General features: G+C 32.9%; 2 protein-coding genes across 3 annotated transcripts; both read right to left on the reverse strand.

Moving 5' to 3' along the window:
* Positions 1–6,968: 6,968 nt before the first annotated feature.
* LOC149535500 (uncharacterized) lies at positions 6,969–8,608 on the reverse strand. Of its 2 annotated transcripts, none has more exons than XM_089803839.1 (4): positions 8,264–8,608; positions 7,846–8,166; positions 7,738–7,756; positions 6,969–7,598 (listed from the first exon to the last, which is right to left on the reverse strand). In XM_089803839.1, exons 1-4 carry the CDS (start codon positions 8,376–8,378, stop codon positions 7,550–7,552), a joined length of 504 nt encoding a protein of 167 aa, XP_089659965.1. In that variant the 5' UTR covers positions 8,379–8,608; the 3' UTR covers positions 6,969–7,549. The 2 variants fall into 2 exon arrangements, with proteins under 2 accessions (XP_089659965.1, XP_089659964.1); XM_089803838.1 differs by having other exon boundaries at positions 7,699–7,756; positions 8,264–8,606.
* Positions 8,609–21,055: 12,447 nt separating this feature from the next.
* Positions 21,056–21,867, reverse strand: LOC149535501 (uncharacterized). The gene is made up of 2 exons (XM_089805356.1): positions 21,665–21,867; positions 21,056–21,567 (listed from the first exon to the last, which is right to left on the reverse strand). Exons 1-2 carry the CDS (start codon positions 21,777–21,779, stop codon positions 21,260–21,262), a joined length of 423 nt encoding a protein of 140 aa, XP_089661482.1. The 5' UTR covers positions 21,780–21,867; the 3' UTR covers positions 21,056–21,259.
* Between the last annotated feature and the right edge of the window lie 321 nt (positions 21,868–22,188).

Consider the following 22,188-nt stretch of genomic DNA (forward strand, 5'->3'; position numbering starts at 1 on the left):
TATTTTAATATTTATTCACACAGGAGTATGCGAACTCTTGTGAGTTGTCATGTTGATGACATAGGAGTTTGCACTCTAATTATGCACGTGTTGTCTACACTTAGGAGTTAGCATATTATTTGAGCACATGGTGTCTACAACATTCTAGAGACCTCATCATGTTTATCTTCTTATCATGGAAGTTACGTGCTTAGTTGTCATGCTTATCTCCTAGTTCTTTCTAGACACATTCTAGATGTATCTTAGAGGCCTTTATATAGAGGCTCTCCAAGTGTGTTTGGACAAGCTTACATGCATCGAGAAGCTCATATGCTTCTACAAGCACTTCTAGTCACTTGGGGGTTCGATTCTTGGAGGAATTGCGAATGTTGGAGAAGGAAGGAATTTTTGAAAAGGAGAAGGTTCCAAGAGGAGGAGCTTCTCTACAATTTTCTAAGACATAGCAAATTAGCATTAGTGTCCAAGTAGGCACTCGTGATTATTTCACATATTTTTATTATGCTCTTTCCCTTCATGTCTTCATCGTGTCTGTTATGTGTGTCTAAATAATTCTCTATGAATGAATCTTCAATTTTGTAATTTGGAATTCAGGCATGCATATTGTTTCATCCAGTTAGGGGAATTAAAAATATTATTGCAATCTTCCCTTAGTAGAATCAAGATTTGAAAATTGATTTAGGTTTGGGTTCAAATTAAAAAAGAATATTATTATTATGCATTAGTTTTATATGATTTATTAACTAATATAAATTGATTTAATTTAATTAAGATTAGTTAATAGTAGAAGGAGTCTAATTAATTATTAGTCAATTTTAGTAAATGGATTTTTAAATGAGGGCAAATTAAAAGAAAAGAGATATTAATAAGTGGAATTAAATAATTGAATTATTAATGAGTTTGATTTTACTTAAAATCAATGAGGATTATTTTAAATAAATGATTGTCCTTGAAGTGTTTAAAGGAAATTGTAAACTAATTATTTGAAAGTTGATAAGTATTATTCTAATGTTTTGAATAATGTGAATGATTTTATCTAAAAATTAATGGGAACTAGTTCAATGATTTAAATAAGTAAATAATTATCTTATGATTATTTTAGAAAATTGTTTTAAAATAATGGAGGGATAATTCTATGTTTTATTCAAAAAAATAAATGGGTTGAGTTATAGATTAAATGAAGAATCTTATACACTTGAAATGTACTTGAAACGAAAACTATAACCTCATATTTGGCTTAACCGTGTGATTGCAAAAGCAAATTAAAATATGTGTTTGTATCTTGTTCTTTATGCTATTCATGTTTGGGATTTGGGTGGTCCTAGAGTGTTGACCAGTTAGGATGTCTACCAGAGGCTTGGGAGTTATACACTGTGATGGCATGTCGATGTTATTTAGTCTCGATTCTTTTAAAACCAAACCATGGTAATGTGATGACATGCTCTATGAGATGTTTGTATTTACTGATTGTTATTGATTTCCAGTCTTCTTGTGTGAAGCTAAGGTGTATGTATTTGAGACGCTTGACTTAACCATTTTTGAGTCATCGACCAATCATACTTGGATTACTTTCCAGTCGTCATGATGGGACTGAAGTGTTGATTTATTTCTTGATGTTGTCATGTTGTGACATATTTTGACTTGACCATTTTGGAATCTTCGATCAGTATTATTATTTTTGAGATGCCTTTTTGGTTGCTTGTTGAGAACCAATGGATATTGTGATTATCAGTGATACCTCCAGTTGCCAATAGAGAACTGTTGTGGTCATGATTATCTATGGATGCTTTTCAGTTGCTCATGGAGATTTGATGTTCTTATCATGGATTAGAATAGGATGATGTACTTCATTTTCACACATGTATATTCTTTTAAGCCTTTCATACCCTGTGTCATGTACAGTGGATGATTGAGCATTCCGAATTTAATTGCCAAGAGGCATTCGGAAGAAATGTGTAATATGGACATTGGACTTTCTATTTATTCTTTCATGTGGATGTGGTAGTGGTTAGACTTAGTATTAATTAGATTAAATGTGACTCAACGTCTTGGGATCCTTAAGGAATGTAACCTATTATGTATGCTTATAGTTGATTGTATGTTATTACTTTCGCTACTATGTGTTTGATATGAATGGTTTATCTTTCTTGTTTAAAAAAAAATTGTTTGGCAAACTTAGTAAAACTTTAGGTTAATTCTTTTGGATCCCTTGGTGGGGCGTTACATATGGCATTTTCTATTGTCAAAGTCTAGAGTTTGTTTTTGCACTCTAGGAGGCATATCTTGAGCATCTTATGTCCAATTTGAGAGTTCTTTATATCATTGGAAAGCTCTTTCCGAGATCTTTCTAGTGATGCTAGTTGTTTTTTCAGATTATGCTCTAGACACATTCTATTTAGTCTTCTACATTTTTGCATTCTGGTAGATATCTTGGTTGTTTTAGATTCGAGGATTGATTTCATTGCTTCAGATGGTTTTTCATGACTTCTACTATCTTTTTTATTAGTCTTATGGTCTATTTAGACACCATTTGTATGCATTCTTGCAAATGCATTGGGATAAAGTGCCATATTGCATTTGTATTTTCATTTCAATTGTTTTGCCTTATGATTCGAGCAGTGTCATCTGAGGACACTCATGCAGATTATTGTATTCTTGGGATTCATTATATTTTGTGCCTTATTGTACATGCACTACTTTGATAAAGTGCCATGGGGGGTTGATGTTTTGTCTTTGTTTGCCATCTTCCTTTGTCTAGTGAGTGTCCCTTCTGTGACATTAGCCTCATGTCATGTCTAAGATTGATCACCTTAGTACACACGTATGTACTCTTTTGTGCATCTTGATCGTGGTTCCTTGACTTGCAATTCTTTTGGCCCATTTTTCCAGTTGCATATCACCTCACCCTTGTCTACATTGGGGGGTTCTTCTGTTCTTTCTCATGCTTCCTTGGCTTGATTGATCAACTCTTCAAGCTTTGGTGTTTCACGTCATCTGTATTTTCAAGTTTAGTTATTTGCCTTTATGTACCTCTTGATTCAATGTAGATTACAATCTTCTCAACCTAGTCAGGTTCTATTTCAGTGGAGGTTCTTCAGATCAATAGTTACTTTTGACAGAGCTTTGCAACTTCTACATGCTTCAGTGATGTTCTACATGATCATCTTTTGTTCCTATCTTCTGGGACATTCCCTAATTTGGAGGCTTCTTCAGTCCTTCACTGGTTTGTTTCTACATGTTTTCCATCTCTTTTTGGAGTAGGGTTTTTCCCATGTGGTTTTCTCTATTCTCATTTTTTCAGAGATTCGTTGTGCTTGGGTACCTCATCAGGCTTTGTTGTCAGAACCCAAATCTACTTTCTGTAGTAGTTTCTAAGTTTTTAGCTACTTCTTAAGTTTATCTTAAGGGGGGGTGTTAGAGTAATTAGATATTTCCTAATTAACTCTAGTTCACTTAACCTAAACTCTAGGCATATAATAATAAATTCTTTTATTAATTATTATTATGCAACCTTTAATCTCCTTTATAAGGATGATCTCTCATTGTAAACATTAATTGACAATTGAGAACTACGATTAATTCATTGTTGATGATAGCAATCTTCTTTTTTGCTCATCAAGAATGTCTCGTCTATGGATTTGACAATTTTTGCTTCCATAGTTTTTGGCTTCTCTCTTCTGTAATAGGTGTTTGCATGTAGGTGATTCTTAGGAGTTGTTCTGTGGGGTTGATCTTTCATCAACTCCAACAAAAAATATAAGAGAGTAGTTAGTATGCAATTTATTTTTGTAGCTTCACCGATATTTTGTAGTCCTAGCTTTTCCAATTCATTTATGTAAAACTTTGTGTAATTTCTTCTTCTAGAAATTATCCCAATAATTATCCCGTGTATTTCCCAAATTTCCCCCTTAAATTCACTTTTATTCAAAAGGACTTGGAAACAAAAGAAGAAATGGACATTCCACCTAACAAGAACGAAATTGATGAGGACCATGACGAAAATATGATACTTTTACAACTTCATTTATGTCTAAATTGTCGAAAAGATCACATGAGTTTGAAATAATGAAGATGACATTGCAGCTTCAAGATAACATAGAGAATATAATCAATCGGCTTGAAATAGACTCCTCTCCAATCATTGAATATAATACCAAAGGCTTGCTCAATTTGGTGTTTCCCATGTTTTTCTTAAATGGATTTGCACAATACAAACAACCAAGGCTCGAAGAATTACTAATGCACGATTTTGCATTGCACTTGATGAGGTTCTATGACTAGAGATTTGGAAGGCACCCGGGGTTTAGATAATTTATCTACAACCTTATGTTGTGACACTTGACCTAAAAACTAGCAACCATATTCATTCGAAGAAATGTAGAAGTAAACATGCCAATCACCATTAAAAACCTTTGAGCACACCTGAAGATTATCCTAGACTCTCGGCTTGCAAAATAGCTCACACATTTTAGATCTTCAGTCAGAGGAACATGATTGTATTGGTGATATAAACACAAATAGAAATAAGTTTATGAAGGCTACTATCAATTATAATGCAAAAAAGAAAAGAAAAAGGGACCATAACCCTAAACCTCCTTCCTCTTGCATATTTTTGAGCAATAGGCATAGGGAGGTGATCAATTTGTGCATTGTGTTCAAGACATAATAGGAGACATCGTGGAACTTTTTATCCATATCATCCACATCATTTTAAACTATTTTAATCTCCTCCCAAACAACTTCATATTAATAGGAAATTTGTCCCTATCTATAGTTGGAGAAGCTATCCTCCCCTCACGACCATATTTTGGGCAATATTTAAAGACTCAATTTTAAAGATCACTAAGATGTGGGAGGAATTGCTAGCATTGAAAGAGAAGACCTACTTCACAATTACTTTTCCCTCTTTATTATCCTTTTAACTCTCCCCTCCATCATTTGAGTCTGACTCCTCCTTCAAGTTTTGTTAGCTCAATATCACAATCAATCTACTAAATCTTGAACTTGGAATTTTTTTTCAATTGTTTGAGTTTGTGATGCTTTTTTTAATAAAATATGTATATAACAATTAAAATAATATTAACATGAATAGTCTAAAAGTAAATAAAAACATAGAGAATCTCAACTTAATATTAAAAAAAAATTTCACTTCTGACAAGCTTCTCCTCCACATGCATATTAAGAATGAATGTCAATTCTAAATCCATTTTCTATTAAGAATGCCTAGCCATGTTACTACTGCACTAATACCATATGAAAATGTTCAAGTGCTTGATAATCCAGTATAAAATGAGAGGACATATATATACATTTTGTGCAAATGACATTTGAAAGTAGTTGAAAGTAACTAATACAATTACATTGCAACTACACAAATATTAAAGTAATGATTTGTCTCACTTCAACACTGATTATGAAAAAACTTGTCCATCCTCCTGTGAGTAGTTTACTAATAGGCCTTCTTTTGAGGCATGTCCACGCATCTTTAGATATGCTAGTGAGGAGTGAAGATTCCCAAGAGGAAGGGGATGTATTATATTGATGATAATAATTATATATAAAGTATAAAATATTAAATAAAATTTTGAAAAATTCTATATATTATTATACACTGATAATTGTTAAATAATAAAATATAACTGTTAATTATTATAACATGCAAGGGTTGGCATAGTCCATGTCAGAAACACAAAAATCAAACATGACTTTACCAATGTAAATTGTAACTTGAATCAATACATATGCACTTGTTTTCGTGCATGTTTTATGGGTCACCACACAATTTTCAACCTTGGTTTTATAAGGTGCTTGAGATGTGTCACATAACTCTGCAAACACAAAATGTAATTTGCACATATATGCTTATATTCTCTCTCTCGAATGTATTCTTACAACAACTATATACAAAATAATCAAATGCAAACAAAGTAACTCCAAATCTTCAAACTTCTCACCATTACACCTCATAAATGCAACTACTAGTTTTATAAAACTTAATACACATGCACCAAAATATTTTTCAAAACAAAAGCTTTGATACAGCTTGAGCCCCTACCTATTGTCTAAAAAGGAGTATAATTCTTTTTAGGGAATTGAAGAATTTTTGAAGTATGATGCTATAAAGTATTCTTTTATTCTTATACATTCTTATATTCTTATATTCTTGTACTTAAGAGTTATTTTTTAATTGTAAAGACATTTGAAGTAAAAATACATTGCAACGACGATGCTTATTACTAGCTTGTATGTGAATAAACTCTTTAACATGGGATTGTCAAATGTAGTTTTAAAGGAGGTAAGTTACATGTCTAATAACCATATTGATTCATGTGAAAGGTAAGTATATTCTATTTTTACAAGAGAAATTGATTCATTGGAATAACATAAAATATTGATCTAATTTATTCTCATTTTCTATGTCTTTTTCTATACATTTGCCACAACTTCATTCGACAAAAGTCCTATTTCTTTTATGTGTCCCCATATGGTTCAAATGTTTCTTCATTGCACCTGCCAATAACATTTTTGATGTGGAAGTTTCTAGACTTTTCCCAATTAGGGAGTAATTGGAAGGGGTTGAAGTTTTTACACTTTACATAGAACTTGTGTTTTTTTTTTAAAATTCAAGTTTATATTATTAAATTAAACTAGAGCTCTTACATATTCAATTCTAAATAAAAGTTTAACCATATTTTTTCTTTAATTAATATAAAATATATAACACGAGCCTTCGTTATACTATAGTATAAAATTGATGAATCAATGTAATTTTAAAATTAATATTAAGATTTCTAAAAAGTAATCTTTTAATCTTTTGATGTTTCTTTTAATATTTTATTTGACTTGAGTTTAATATAAGTCTTAGATTGTGTTTGCATTAAATATTGTTCATATATTACACTCTATAAACATGAGCTAACTTTTATTAATGGTATGGATGAAATGAAAGACTTACGATTTGTGCGCAACAATAATCAAAGAAACAATTTTTAGTATCTTCCCATTATAAACAACAATATACAATATTACATAAATAGCTCCAACAAAATTGGCCAGGGTCTTTCAATATCAAAAAGGTGCAATATCCTTACACATATGTTTCTTGCTTATATTACAACTCTGCTTTGCCAGAGAAGCCATTCATGGGGTTGTGGAAGACAGGTTTGGCGAAGAAAGGAGATCATTCAGCTTTACCAGGGACTTTAAACTACGGGTATTTTTTATATTTTCTTCTGAAGCTAAGAGTTTAAACTGAGAAAAAAATAACAAATAGATTTCAAAGCCAAGCTTTGGTATCAGGGCAACACTAAAATCTCTCATTCCAAATCGTCAAATACATGCTGCCACATTGAACAAGAGAGGAAGGATGATGAAGCAGAGGCAGCAGTTGCAACGGTCCAACTGCATATCTGGTCTTCTTATATACAGAGTTTGTTAGCCAGAACCATGGATCATTAACGCCATTGTCAGAGGGAAGGTAATGCTGCTCTTATCAATATCAATCTTTGGAATGAAGCTCTGTTTGCTTTTCACATTTGCAAAGTAGGCGATCTCATCTTCCTTGCTTCGATGACGTCACATAAGGGGTGGCCCTGCTAAGTCTGCACACACAGACACAACACAAATTTGTCAAAATTCACCATTAAAATGCTCTGGTTTTAGTAATTCACATCAGAAACCAATCAAGAAATTCGACAGTGCCTTTCTTTTCGTTTCTGCAGAAATCGTTGAAGGGACAACCTTTTCGCCATCGGAAGATCTGCATAGCAAAATCAATCCGTCGTTAAATTACTCTAAGATTGTTTTTCCCCCTTTGTCAAATATCACAAATTTGGGCGGAAAACTTACTGAAATTTGATGTCTCAACAGCGTGGCTTTGCTTTCCCCCTTCTGCCAATACTTCCGAATTTGAAACAATTTGCCTGGGATTTGTTCTAACAGCTTCACAAGTTTCAGTTTGTGAGTCCAACAAAGTTGATTGGGATTCTTGCTTTTCACCATTGGATTGAAACCCTAGCGGATGCTGCGGAAACAGATCCAAGGTCTTAATTCCTTCGCAAACCCCAATCTGATCTTCTCTGTGAATATTTTCTGAATCGCTGAAACATCCGCGAGAGATCAGTTGGCGCAACATATGGGGTTTTATTTTGCCCAGGCATGACTGTATTGCTGCATATATTAAAGCCAAACAATATCGGGATTAAACGAACAGTTTTATTATAAATCATGTCAGGAAAATGTGGTAGATCGAATCAAGATAACTTACATCGACTGTGCAGAGATTGTTGGGGGTAATCCATGGCGGAATCCAATTTGGGGATTTCATTCTGATAACTTGCGATTCCCAAGAAATCGATGGTGAGCGGCTGAGGTTGAGACATCTCTTCAGCAAAACAGAGGGCAAAGTTGATGAGATTGAGTTAGATGGTATGATGACATGATTCAATGGAGAGTGGTATTTAAAGAAGTAAGAAAACAAAAGCTTGGTTTTGGCTAATGAAAAAGATGGGGCAATACAATAGCCAGTTTGCAGAGAGAAATAAAGAGCGCGTGGAGATACTAGTAGAGGCAGATTTACAGCGCTGTTGTTACCTACTTCGTCATCAGTCCGCATGGGGAACGTGTCTTTGTGGCTAAAAACACGTTTGCGTAATTTATATTATGAAGTAAATTTTGAATTCTCAATAAGATCTGAAATATTAAAATTGAGAGATATGATAGGATATAGTGTTATTTTTTAAAAATAATTAGAAGTTGCACATTTTTGTACGTGATGTGATGAAGTAGACAGGAGTGATTTATTTTATAGGGAAAAATTATTGAAAAATAATGAGCATAAATATAGTATTAATGAGGCAATAGCGTGGAATATGAATGTCGATCTTACAATTTATTTCAAGACAGCAAAAGGCTCTACCAAAAGAGTAGTCATGTGTTCTTGCTATGATAAAAAAAAGGATTTAAATGATAGTAACATTAATGAAAATATACAAAGATACAAATTACTCAAAAGGACAACCAATGCAAAGACATGATGCTATAGGGATCAAAAAAGTAGTGACAATTTATGTTGAAAGGGTGCTACTACAATTAGGGAGATGAATAAAATGTGTTGAAAGGAACAAATAAATATCACAAACAAATATATCTATTAAAGAAAGAACAACCGATCAAATATGGACAAACACATGTAATGAGAATGTGGCAAATACACTTAGGACAATGATTAAACACTAAGACAAAGGCTCACTAACATTGCCACGATCAAGCAATAGCTCACTATGATAGTCATACATGATGAGAAAATAGAGTTCAATAATCACTTTTTCCTTTAAAATGAGCAAGTGGTATCTTTTAGATTTCATTATTGGAAAGATCCTTATCTTTCAAAATAACAACTAACAAATGATAAGTAGGAGATGATTTCCACATCAAGTCAAATTTTGATATTGCTATTAGGATAGTAATATCAAACCAACTAACAAGTCAGTGTGAGATATAATGATGTGGTTTAATAATTGTAGGTTTGATTTGTCTCACGAAATAAATTGGTCATCTTTGACTATCTCTACTATTTAAACCCACAAAATGGTCGATGCAACAAAAAGCAATCCAACTAGTACTCTATAATATTCCAATAGGAGAATAACTTATCCAATTCATTCATCTAATACCAATTTCTCCCATTAAGCAACATAATTAATTCTTAGACAAGAATAGATTTCCACAATCAGATAAAGTATGAAGATGCGCATTCTGGATTCGATTGTGTGCCATTTTTTTGCATCAACGTTTCGAATCACACTCTGTGATTCATCATCAGGATATGAATAGCTGGAGGAGAAAAAATGATGAGTTGCAGACCACAGTAGAATATAAGAGGGAGAGCCTAGGTGGGAGGAGGAGATGGACACGGAGAACAAAGAGACAAGGTCATAACAATTTTTAATGTAAAATTTTGCTATATTAAATGTATAAGTAATGTGTTTAAAATAAATAATCTAAAGAGGAAATGAAAAAAGAAGGAGAAAAAATAATAAAAGGGAAGGCAATATCAAAAAGACTTAAATAAAAAAATAAAATAAAATAAAATAAAATTTAAAAATAATAATAATAATAATAATAATAATAATAATAATAAATAAATACAAAATTAAAAAAAAAAAAAAAAAAAAAGAAGAAGAAGGGAGGAATAACAAAAGAACGAAAGAATAAAAGAGGGAAGTGAAACAGAAGATAAGTGCAAGTGTGTGGGAGGGGAACGAAGAAATGACAGTAAATGAGACGTAGGTTGCAGATAAGAAAATAAAACAAAGAGGGAAAGAAGGAGGGGGAGGGTTCACCACTAAACCCAAACAAAAGCGAAAAAGGAAACAAGCGAAAGAGCAAAAACCCCAAAGCCAAAGAGGAAAATGGAAAACACAAAAAGGAAGAGGCACCACGGTCGGGAGAAGGGGGGGAAGGCTATTGAAGTTTAGCAAGAAGAGGATGCCAAGAAGCACTGATGCGCCAACCGTCATCACGATTAAGCTTGGAAGGGTGATTGTGTATTTCTATTGCCTCCCTGAGCTTTCTTTTGAAAAAATCATCTTCTCGAGAGAGCACCTGAGTGTTCTCAAGACAAATATGATGTTTAGTTGTGAGGGAGTGCTCCGCGAGGGTAGATTTAAGGGTTCGCTCATGGTTAATGTCAGCGCTATGCTCTTTGATTCTAGTAATAAATGAGCGACCAGTTTCCCCTATGTAGGGGGCACCGCAAGAGCAAGCGATCTTATAGACCCCCGAGTCTAGAAAGATGTCTCTCCGGTCCTTGAGAGGGGGGTAATGATTTCTCGAAATTTGACAAGGCTTGAAAGAGCAACGAATGCCTCTTTTTAGAAGAATCGTAGAGATTTTGTGGGAAATGCCCCCGATGAAAGGAAGGGACGCACTAGGGACAAAAGGACTGAGGGGAGGTTTAGATAAGGAGAGAAAGCGAGACTTGGCTAGGTTGAAAGATTTGGAGATTTTCTTGTTACTGTACCCATTCCAAATGAAGACTTGGCGAAGGTGTGCCAACTCATCATTAAGGTGATCCTCATCACATATGCGATAAGCTCGCATGGCCAGATTTTTGAGGATACCCACTTTTTGGCTGGGGTGGTGATGGGAGAAAGCATGAAGATAACGATCTGTATGAGTCGATTTGCGATAAACCTTATGAGCTAGTGACCCATCCGACCGCTTGATGAGAAGAATGTCGAGGAAAGGAAGTTGATTGTCAACTTCAATCTCTTTAGTAAAAGAGATGCAATGGACCAGGTTATTAATATGGGCGTGGAATTCTTCTAGCTTGTCAAGGCCATGGGGCCAACAAACATTAGTGTCATCATTCCTAGGCTCTCCATCTCCTCCTCCCACCTAGGCTCTCCCTCTTATATTCTACTATGGTCTGCAACTCATCATTTTTTCTCCTCCAGCTATTCATATCCTAATGATGAATCACAGAGTGTGATTCGAAACGTTGATGCAAAAAAATGGCACACAATCGAATCCAGAATGCGCATCTTCATAATTAATTCTTCTTCAAGATTGTTGATAATCAACAAATTATAATCATGGGTTAGACATACATTTGGTGCCAATTCTTTTGAAGTATCATACTAAATTAATTTGAACATGTTTTTAAATAACCAAATAGGGAATTCAAAGTTGATATCATCTATGGAAACTTAGATGACATAATATGTTGAAACCGATCAATATTCATCTCAAAAACCATATCTTGAAAAAAACTCGATAGTAACTTTTCCTATATACTTCTGTTCCCATAAAAAGTAGATATATGTAAAACTTAAAAAATATTGCATTCAAGTCTTAAATTGATTTCCAAATCGAATCACATACAAATAGTCTTTATCAACTTAGTAATCGATTCTTGGATCGGTTTTTCCCATTTCATATCTTGGCAAAATTTAGATACAGAGAATCTATATTATCCAAAGACCATTATTTTGCAAACTCAAAAATGTAGAATAATGATGTGGATATTATTCTATATGTGTCTCCTCAAATATTTTGATAAAAGTCATTATAAATGCAAGCAAAATTTTGACTCTCTGGTGTTGAGTTATTAAGGTTGAAGATAAGTCATAGATCACCATTAAAAAAGAGAGAATGTGATAAGAACAAGCAAAAAATCTGAAGTTATCAAAAAAACTGAGGATATTGAAGGGAAACAATAGAATTTAAAGGAAACTATGAAGATATAGTTCAAAGCTAACAAATGAGGGAAAAAAAAACACAGAAAAGAGTCCATAAGAAGAATATATTTACTGAAGGGAAAACGTAAATTCTTGACTAAGATTGACAATTTTCTAGTGAAAATTTGTAAAAACTAGGGGCAAAGCTCCCCCACACACGCGCACACACACACAAATATAATATATATATATATATATATATATATATATATATATATATATATATATATATATATAGTGTACGTTATTGGTCATAAATAAGTTTTTTACTTTTTCTGGGGTAGTTTAGAGTAAAATTGTATCATTTACATAATTTTCAATGGGATATCAAATCTTTTATATTGAAGAATTTGTCAAAATATTTATAATATCTTTGAATCAGATATTGTCAAAACACAATATTTTTCAATTAGATAAAATTCATTTTCTAAATCAAATCAAAATCAATAGGACGTCAAATCACTTTAAAGTGATAAATGATATTTTCTTTTCAAATGCTAAAAAAATCTTGTCTCTAACTCAACAATCTAATCAATGAAAATTTACTTTTTTCATTTTATACAAGATTGAAGTAACACTTATAAAAAGATTATGGTTTAATAAACTTGAATAATAAAAAACTCTATCCATTTTTACCACTATCATTGTCGACCCTACTTTTACTTTAAGTTTTATGGAAGGTCTAAGTTGAAAAGACCTTCACTAAAAATTGAAAATACAAGTAACCATATGAGTACGATTTATTAACTAACTCATTTTCGAGTTATTTATTGAAAAATAAAAGCTAATGAATTTGCATGTTAAGGCTTCTTTAATATATTTACATTGCTATATCAAACTTTATTGGATCATTAATTCCAAGACAACAAGGATGCATAGCGCCAATAGTAATATAAGAAAAAATAATAATATATATACTAACGTTCATTAGAAATGTCTAATATAATAATGCTCATAAAAAATGTCAGAAAAATATTCTTTAGTGGAAAAAATTTCACCATGACTTTTTATTCTCCTAACCTAAAACTTTTGGTCAAAATTACATATGCTTGAAAAAATGGTATAACTTGATTAACCAAAAAGATAGAAACTAAACAAACTCTTAAATTTAGTGGAGAAAAAACAAGCTGAAAACACATATAAAAGAGCATTGTGTCGAGGGTGATCTTAGTCATAATGTCAAGTTGGAGATACTCCCTCCATTTGTAGCTACAAGTACAATAGACACAGGGAAGCAACATCTTAGGGACATTTGGCGGGTCTTGGACAACCAATTTTTGGTGGAACTGTGAGAAGCTAGAGGCAATGAGTACTAAAAGGAAAAAGAAAGGAAAATAGCATGAATGAATACCATAACAAAAACTTCTAATAATAATTATTTGATATCAACTTTGATAGTTTAGATTTTTCAAATATTATTTCGTATAGATGTGCAATAGATATAATCTTTGGCAATGCTAGTTTTTATAGTTTTTATTTTTGTTTCTAGATTTGATGTAATAAATTTTTAATTTAGTTTCATTATTTTGTGTGATTACTTGTAGACATTAATAATTCATTCAATTTTAGTTTGTATGTATGATATTTGTTTGAAAATCATGTGCTACTACTCTTATTTTTGCCAAAACAATTTGTGTGTGTGATAGGTAGAGTGTTTAATCAGACAATACCATTTTTTTGTTTTGATGTTGTGCATTAGAATGAGATTAATGGTTGAATCTATGAGAGAAAAATTCAAAAATTGAGGTTGTTTGCCCAAAAACAAAGAACTGCAAGATTGGAGCTTTCCTCGTATAAATTAAGTAAAACTTGGTGAAATTGAAATTAGAAATTTACAAGTCAGTGTTATCAAGTGTATGATTGTTAAATGCTTGTGAATTTTGCAAGCATTCAATTCAGAAAATACCTGTATAAAATTGAAATCAGCTTGGCAATATATATATATATATATATATATATATATATATATATATATATATATATAGATACTTTTTCTGGTGTAGTTTGGAGTAAAATTGTATCATTTGCATAATTTTCAATGGGATATCAAATCTCTTTTTTTGAAGAATTTGTCAAAATATTTAAAATATCTTTGAATCAATATTGTCAAAATATAATCTCTCAATTAGATAAAATTCATTTTCTAAGTCAAATCAATTCGGTAGGGTGTTAGATAACTTTAAAGTGAAACCAATATTTTCTTTTCAAATGTTAAAAAAAGCTTGTCTCTAACTCAAGAATCTAATTAATCAAAAATCACTTTGTTTGTTTTATGAAGGATTGAAGTAACAACTATAGAAATATTATGGTCTAATAAAATTTAATAATAACAAACTCTATCCATTTTTACCATTGTCATTGTCAGCCCTACTTTTACCTTAATCTTTATGGAAGGTCTAAGTTAAATAAACCTTTACTAAAAATTGAATATACAAGTAACTATATGAGTATGATTTATTAACTAACTCATTTGCAAGATATTTATTAAAAATTATGAGCTAATGAATTTGCATGCTGAGGCTTTATTAATATATTTACATTGCTATATCAAACTTTATTGTATAATTAATTCCATGATAACAAGGATGCAGAGTGTCTAATTCCTACCAATAGTAATATAAGAAAAAGTAATAATAATATATATAATAATGTTCATTAGAAATGTCTAATATTATAATGCTCATAAAAAATGTCGAGAAAATATTCTACAATGAAAACAATTCCACCATGACTTTTCATTGTCCTAACCTAAAAATTTTTGGTCAAAATTACATATGCTTGTAAAAATGATATAACTTGATAAACTGAAAAGATAGAAACCAAACAAACTCTTAAATTTAGTGGAGAAAAAACAAGTTGAAAATACCTCTAGAAGAGCATTGTGTTGAAGGTGATCTCAGTCATAATATCAAGTTGGAGATACTCCCTTTGTTTGCAGCTACAAGTACAATAGACGCAGGGAAGCAATGCCTCATGGACATTTGGCAGGTCTTGGACAACCAATTTTTTGTGGAATTGCTAGAAGATGGAGGCAAGGACTACTAAAAAGGAAAAAAAATAGCATGAATGAATGTCACAATATAAAATTCTAATAATAATGATTTGATATAGATATGCAATAGATATAATCTTCGGTGATGTTAGTTTTTATAGTTTTTAATTTTTGTTTCTAGATTTGATATAATAGCTTTTTAATTTAGTTTCATTATTTTGTGTGATTACTTGTAGACATTAATAATTCATTCAATTTCAATTTGTATGTATGATATTTGTTTAAATCATGTGTTGCTACTCTTATTTTTGCCAAAACAATTTGTGTGTGCAATAGGTGGAGTGTTTAATCAGACAATATCAGTTTTATTTTTTGATGTTGTGCACTAGAATGAGATTAATGGTTGAATTCATGAGAGAAAAAAGCAGAAATTGGGGTTGCTTGCCCAAAAATGGAGAGCTACAAGATTGTGGCTTTCCTCATATAAATTAGTTACAACTTGGTAGAATTGAAATTGGAAATTTACAAGTCAGTGTTAACAAGTGTATGATTGTTAATGCTTGTGAATTTTGCAAGCATTCAATTCAACAGATGACATGTATAAAATCAAAATCAGCCTAACAACTATATAAAATGAAAGTAAAACATGTTGAAAGATATGTTATTCACTGTTTTTCCTAGTATGTTGACTCTTCGTTTTTTTGTCATTTGATGATTGTAGATCAAAAAACATAACAATGACGATGGTCATGTATTCCCATGTTGTTTTTTCTTGTTTCAAAGCACACCCCAATCATGAATGTTGTGGTCATTTGTAATACAAAATAGTGTGCTCATAACTCTTAAAGCATTTCACATCTACATAAACAATTATATTTTAAAAGAAAAACTATTTGAGTGTCAAAAAGAAGGATTTTTTTGTGAAGTGGTAAGGTGTGAGCTAGCTAAGAAGATGAACTATGATGATAGTCCTCCAAGATGGTTCTAATTTCCTTAGATTAAAGAACATGATTGAAAGGAAAGTGGTTATCTTATTCCATCTAAATTTTGGCTTAGGACATATAGTTATGAAAGGAAAAGGCTCTTGTTAAATCTTTTGATTGCACTTTGTTCTTATTACTTACTTCAATACCTCTAGATAATTGTTCATTTTCTGAAAACTCAATGAGCGAGCCATCTTACCAAAATGATTTAGCTCCTTCACAAACATGCATTTTACTGACTATGAATGTATATTAATTTTGTGCTTCTTAGTAAAACTCCTAGTGAAGTTTAAACAATGTTTTTTGCGTAACTCTTGAGAGAATCCAACTAGAAGGAGGGCAAGCCCAAAAGAACAAAGGGAAAAGACATATAACTTATCTGCAAGATAATTTCAAATGTAAAACATGCCAATAAGGAGGATGAAGATGTCAGTATTGAGGGTCATGAATATTACGACATCTATACAATTCTCTCATAATTGCTGGTGACGATAATAATGCTTTTATTTTTTTGGCTTCCCTCACAACACTTGGTAACCAAATCACAGTCTGGTTTTGTAATCCCAAATATTTTAGAGGGAAAACTATAGAGAAAATCTAAACTAGCTAATAATTTTTTTTAAAAAATACTATGTACAAAATAATGAACAATGCTTGCACAAATTAGAAAATATATTAAGAAGAAGATGAGGGAAAAAAGGGCATAAATTGAAATGAGACAATTTCTTACCTTGATATTTGTTACAAAAATGGAGGTAACATAATACTCAAAGCTTCACACATTGCTCTGCAACTTCACTTAGGAGATATGCTAAGAAGAAAGAATATTGTGTACATTATATGAATGTTCCAGATTCTAGACTTTTTGTAATTCAAAATCCCAATGGCTAATGCACATTCAATGTGGATTGAAAACTACATTAAATGTTAATACTAATCGATGCTTAACATAGAAAATATCTCAGCAAATATGTCAGCTTTCAATACAAATCTGTCGATCAACAATAATATATGTCACTATGCTATACGTGTGCACAATAAAGTTCAAAAGAAATATTTCATTGTGTAATCAACTAAAAGTTTAAAAAAAAATTGAAACAATGACTGTTTACTGTATGAACAAATAGAATTATAGATAAATATTTGTTTATAAAAAATGAATAACAAACTTATTTATTTTTTAGGCAAAAGTGGCAAGCCACTATACTATTTTATTAAAACTGATTCAACGAAGTCAACTAGGAAAGAATCAGTGAAGAAAACCCAGCATCATCCCTAATATATACATAGGTTTTAATAGTTTAAGAAAATAATTACAAGTGGTGTATCAACTACCACCCAACGGCGAACTAGATAGTGCCTTGACATTGATTTTTTTTGGACTATTCCAATCACTAACTTCAGGGAAAACTTATCCTAGCAATTAGCACTTAACTTAAAAATCTTCCCAATCAGAGACAAAACCACCTTCAATTGACCCAGGCCCACTAGGAATAGGTCCCCAGCCAGAACATAACTCTGAAGAACCATGAATCCAGTCCAAATCCAAGTTAACCTGATCAATTAAATCCCAAAAATTATGTTCAATCGACTGCACAAAAGCTACATTCATATCCTTGGAATTGGACGCATTAGATTCCTTCTGCAAGTCAATCATAGCCTGATCCACTAGCTTTATTCCTTCCACCAAATGAACACCCATTAATTTTGATTCAGGTGGCAGAGCATGTTTTAAATAACTGAAATTGCCAGTATCTATAGCATGCTTAAGCGCCTCAAAAAAAACAAAGAATTCATGATTATGTAGGAATTGATAATGTGAGAACAAACCACTAGCTAATGCCGCTCCATTCCATAAGTCATACTTTTGCAAAACCAAAATCAATTTGTTATCAACCAGAAAATGAGGCCGGATTACCTTATGGGCCAAGGCTTGAAGCATTTCAGGAGACTACAGGAGATCCATAGCATTGGAAAGGAAAATTGAAATGAGCTAAGATGGGTAGAAAAATAGAAGTGTCGAAGGAGATAAAAACTCTTCACCAATGATATGTCGAATAGCTCTTCGAACTGTGAGTGAATAAATTAGAAACATTTGAACCAACACCTCATCTGAAATAGTGCTCGGTAACATAGTTTCCTCCAAAGCTGATGGCAAGTATATATGAAAATTCTTTGGTAAGATGACAGAATGTTGTTTTTGACACATTTCACAAGGCAGAGTGATATTCCACCCACAACTCATCTTGTAACAAACATGAGCACAGAACACAGAATTGAACTCTTGCATATATGAGCAATTGAAGATGTGATACCTCAAGCAATAAATTACACCGTGCAACTTGATATAAGCCATCTATGCTCGCACAAAAAACATCCTTAGAAGATCTTGGAAAAAGTACTAATGACGATGCATTTTAATGACTCGAATTTAGCCACATGAGGAAATCAAAACACAGAAACAAAAATTAAATGCCGTCAGAGAATAATCAGATATGAAACACTCAAAATATACTATGCATGTCATGTTATCATAAATTCTTCTGATAACATCATACAACATTAATGAGCTTTGAGTCATACTCTATTTCCAGGCAACTCGGCACCTAATCACTAAAGACCTTGACTCGGCAACTAAAAACTACTCTGCTTGGCACATTAGACAATCCTTCTAAACTCGGCATCTGAGACCATTCTGCTACACTCGGCACCTGAATCATCATTACTCCACTACTAAAAAACTACTCTGCTCGACACATTAAATAATCCTTCTAAACACGAAAACAAAACTCGGCATCTGATACCATTCTGCTTCACTTGGCACCTGAATCATCATTACTCCTCTACAATTACCATCTTATTGAACTCGACAACCAAGTAATCTGCACGGAGCCTGAAACAATACTGCTAAATTCAGCACCGTAACTCGGCACTTGCAGGATATCAAATATTCTCAGCATCATCTTGTTGAACCCAACAACTAACTATGTGTACTGACCAACTCGACACCTGATATAATTCTGCTTTTCTAGGTGCCAAAACATAGCTTACTCAGCACTAGAATATAACTAGTTTAGTTCGGCACCTAAAGACTTTCACGACACCTTAACTCGACACCTGAAGGATAACAAATATTCTCGGCACCTAATATTTTTCACTCGGCATAGAACTCATTCAACCTAGAACAGAATCAACACCTTAACTCGACACCTGTTATTTTTCACTCAGCACCTAAAGAATATCAAATAATCTTGGCACTTGTTAATTTTCAATCGGCTTATATCACATTCAAACTGGACAGGATCAACTATGAATTCTGGACAAATTGGCGCCTAATACAATTCTACTTCACACGACACTTGGACGTAGGCATCTGATACTTATCGGAGATACTCCACTTCAATAACTTTTATGTTGAACTCAACAATCATGAGAACTGACCAACTCGGCACCTGATAAAATTCTACTTTGCTCAACACTAGATCATAGCTTAATCGGCACAAGAAAATAACTTGCTCAGCTCGACACCTAAAGACTTTCTCTGCATCTGATATTAAATTGCATTACTCAGCATCAATTTCCTTCTTGTTGGACTCGACATCTACTCGGCACCTGAAGTATAAATTTCAGCTGCCGAGCGGATAGAGGCTTCCAAATCATCTTGAATAAAAATTTGTAAAACCTTGTATTTCTCAATAAAAGGTAAATGATGGAAAGTAGAGGTAGTAACCCCATCACAACCCAAAATTGATAAAAAAACTGCCACTTTATTCCCTTCTCGATAAGTATGCGAAATGGAAATATCCAAACATTCATCAAGAAGTCTCCAAATTTGGTTGAGAACATATTTTAGCTTCCAAGAAATGATGTGCCTATGGATACAAGCATCAATAATAACTGAAGAATCCCCTTCTATATGTAACCTATGGAAACAACCTTGTTTAGCTAAAATAAGCCTGGCTAAAAGGGCATGAGCCTCCGCTATGTTATTAGTATCAATGGGCAAAGGAGAAACTGTGATAGCCACAACTTGACCAGATGGATTTCTAATACAAGTTCCAAAACCCGATAGACTTGGATTTCCTCTAGAAGTTTCATCAAAGTTCAACTTCCAAAAACCATATGAAGGGGATCTCCAAAAGTTCTCTCTAGGTAAGAGATATGGGGGTGAGTGGCTAATTTTCCACCCATTTGGTATGAATAATTGTTTCCTTTGTTGGACAATTTGGGAATCTCAATGGGTCACTATCGGGTTGAATTTAATCACTATAAGACTGGAGTAGTCACTTTCGAGATTGATTTTTCAATACTAGTCAAAACAATGTCTAGTGATAGGGATTCCTTTGTGAAAATACGCTTATTACATTCCCACCAAATAGCTCAAACTACCAGGGCTGGTATGCATTTCCAGAGATTTGCAAACAATGCTTTTTGATAAAGAAGTGGCCAGGCTTGAAAGAGGTCCCAAAGATTGTTTGGCAAAGGAGTAAGGTAATTAAGTTTACTCAAAATGAAGCACCAACATTGATAAGCAAATGAACATGTAACAAACGGGTGATCCACAGTTTCTTCTTGTTCCTCACAAAGAACACATTTAAAAGGAGCAACAATATGTAGTCTATTCAATCAGTCACTAGTTAAAATCCTGTGTTTAAGTGCTAGCCATGAGAAACAACCTGCTTTAGGAAGAACAACCGAATTCCAACAAAATGAAAAAGCTCTAAAAGTAGGTTAATTCAGACCATTCTGATTTAAAATTTTGTATCCCTCTTTCACTAAATAATTTCCATCATTAGCTGGAGCCCAAAAAATTCGATCCTGGGCTTAAAAAAAAGATTTGCCTTGAATTCAAAATATTTTGAAATCGAATGATTTCTTGCGGTGATAGAGTTAGTTTAGTGGGATCCTTCCAAACTATTTTCTTTGAAAATTCACAGACATATTCCACATAATGATAAAATTGGGATCCCCAGTGAAGCTCAGCAACTTGTATAACATTCAATGATATTCCACTCTTAGAAAGTGGAATTTGACCATTCCAGGAATCATTCCAAAAATGAATACTTAAGCCCTTCTGTCAATACTTCCGAATTTGAAACAATTTGCCTGGGATTTGTTCTAACAGCTTCACAAGTTTCAGTTTGTGAGTCCAACAAAGTTGATTGGGATTCTTGCTTTTCACCATTGGATTGAAACCCTAGCGGATGCTGCGGAAACAGATCCAAGGTCTTAATTCCTTCGCAAACCCCAATCTGATCTTCTCTGTGAATATTTTCTGAATCGCTGAAACATCCGCGAGAGATCAGTTGGCGCAACATATGGGGTTTTATTTTGCCCAGGCATGACTGTGTTGCTGCATATATTAAAGCCAAACAATATCGGGATTAAACGAACAATTTTATTATAAATCATGTCAGGAAAATGTGGTAGATTGAATCAAGATAACTTACATCGACTGTGCAGAGATTGTTGGGGGCAATCCATGGCGGAATCCAATTTGGGGATTTCATTCTGATAACTTGCGATTCCCAAGAAATCGATGGTGAGCGGCTGAGGTTGAGACATCTCTTCAGCAAAACAGAGGGCAAACTTGATGAAATTGAGTTAGATGGTATGATGAAATGATTTAATGGAGAGTGGTATTTAAAGAAGTAAGAAAACAAAAGCTTGGTTTTGGCAAATGAAAAAGATGGGGCAATACAATCGCCAGTTTGCAAAGAGAAATAAAGAGCGCGTGGAGATATTAGTTGAGGCAGATTTACAGCGCTGTTGTTACCTACTTAGTCATCAGTCGGCATGCGGAATTAGGATGGAGAGGAAAGTGTCTCTCTGGCTAAAAGCACGTTTGTGTAATTTCTATTATGAAGTAATTTTTTTGAGTTCTTAATAAGATCTGAAATATTAAAATTGGGAGATATGATAGGATATAGTGATATTTAAAAAAAAAATTAGAAGTTGCACATTTTTGTATGTG

The sequence above is a fragment of the Cupressus sempervirens genome, chromosome 10 (assembly GCF_028749045.1).
Source record: "Cupressus sempervirens isolate cs-2001-9-10 chromosome 10, ASM2874904v1, whole genome shotgun sequence".
In the NCBI taxonomy this organism is placed as follows: Eukaryota; Viridiplantae; Streptophyta; class Pinopsida; order Cupressales; family Cupressaceae; genus Cupressus; species Cupressus sempervirens.

Excerpts from the sequence above, each read along its gene's own strand:
- LOC149535500 (XM_089803838.1), bottom strand. The coding sequence starts at position 8,378 with ATGTCTCAACCTCAGCCGCTCACCATCGATTTCTTGGGAATCGCAAGT. Across the intron at positions 7,757-7,845 it reads TGTTGAGACATCAAATTTCA|ATCTTCCGATGGCGAAAAGG; the intron begins GTAAGTTTTCCG and ends TTTGCTATGCAG. Across the intron at positions 7,599-7,698 it reads CTGCAGAAACGAAAAGAAAG|ACTTAGCAGGGCCACCCCTT; the intron begins GCACTGTCGAAT and ends CTGTGTGTGCAG.
- LOC149535501 (XM_089805356.1), bottom strand. The coding sequence starts at position 21,779 with ATGTCTCAACCTCAGCCGCTCACCATCGATTTCTTGGGAATCGCAAGT. Across the intron at positions 21,568-21,664 it reads ACAATCTCTGCACAGTCGAT|CAACACAGTCATGCCTGGGC; the intron begins GTAAGTTATCTT and ends TAATATATGCAG.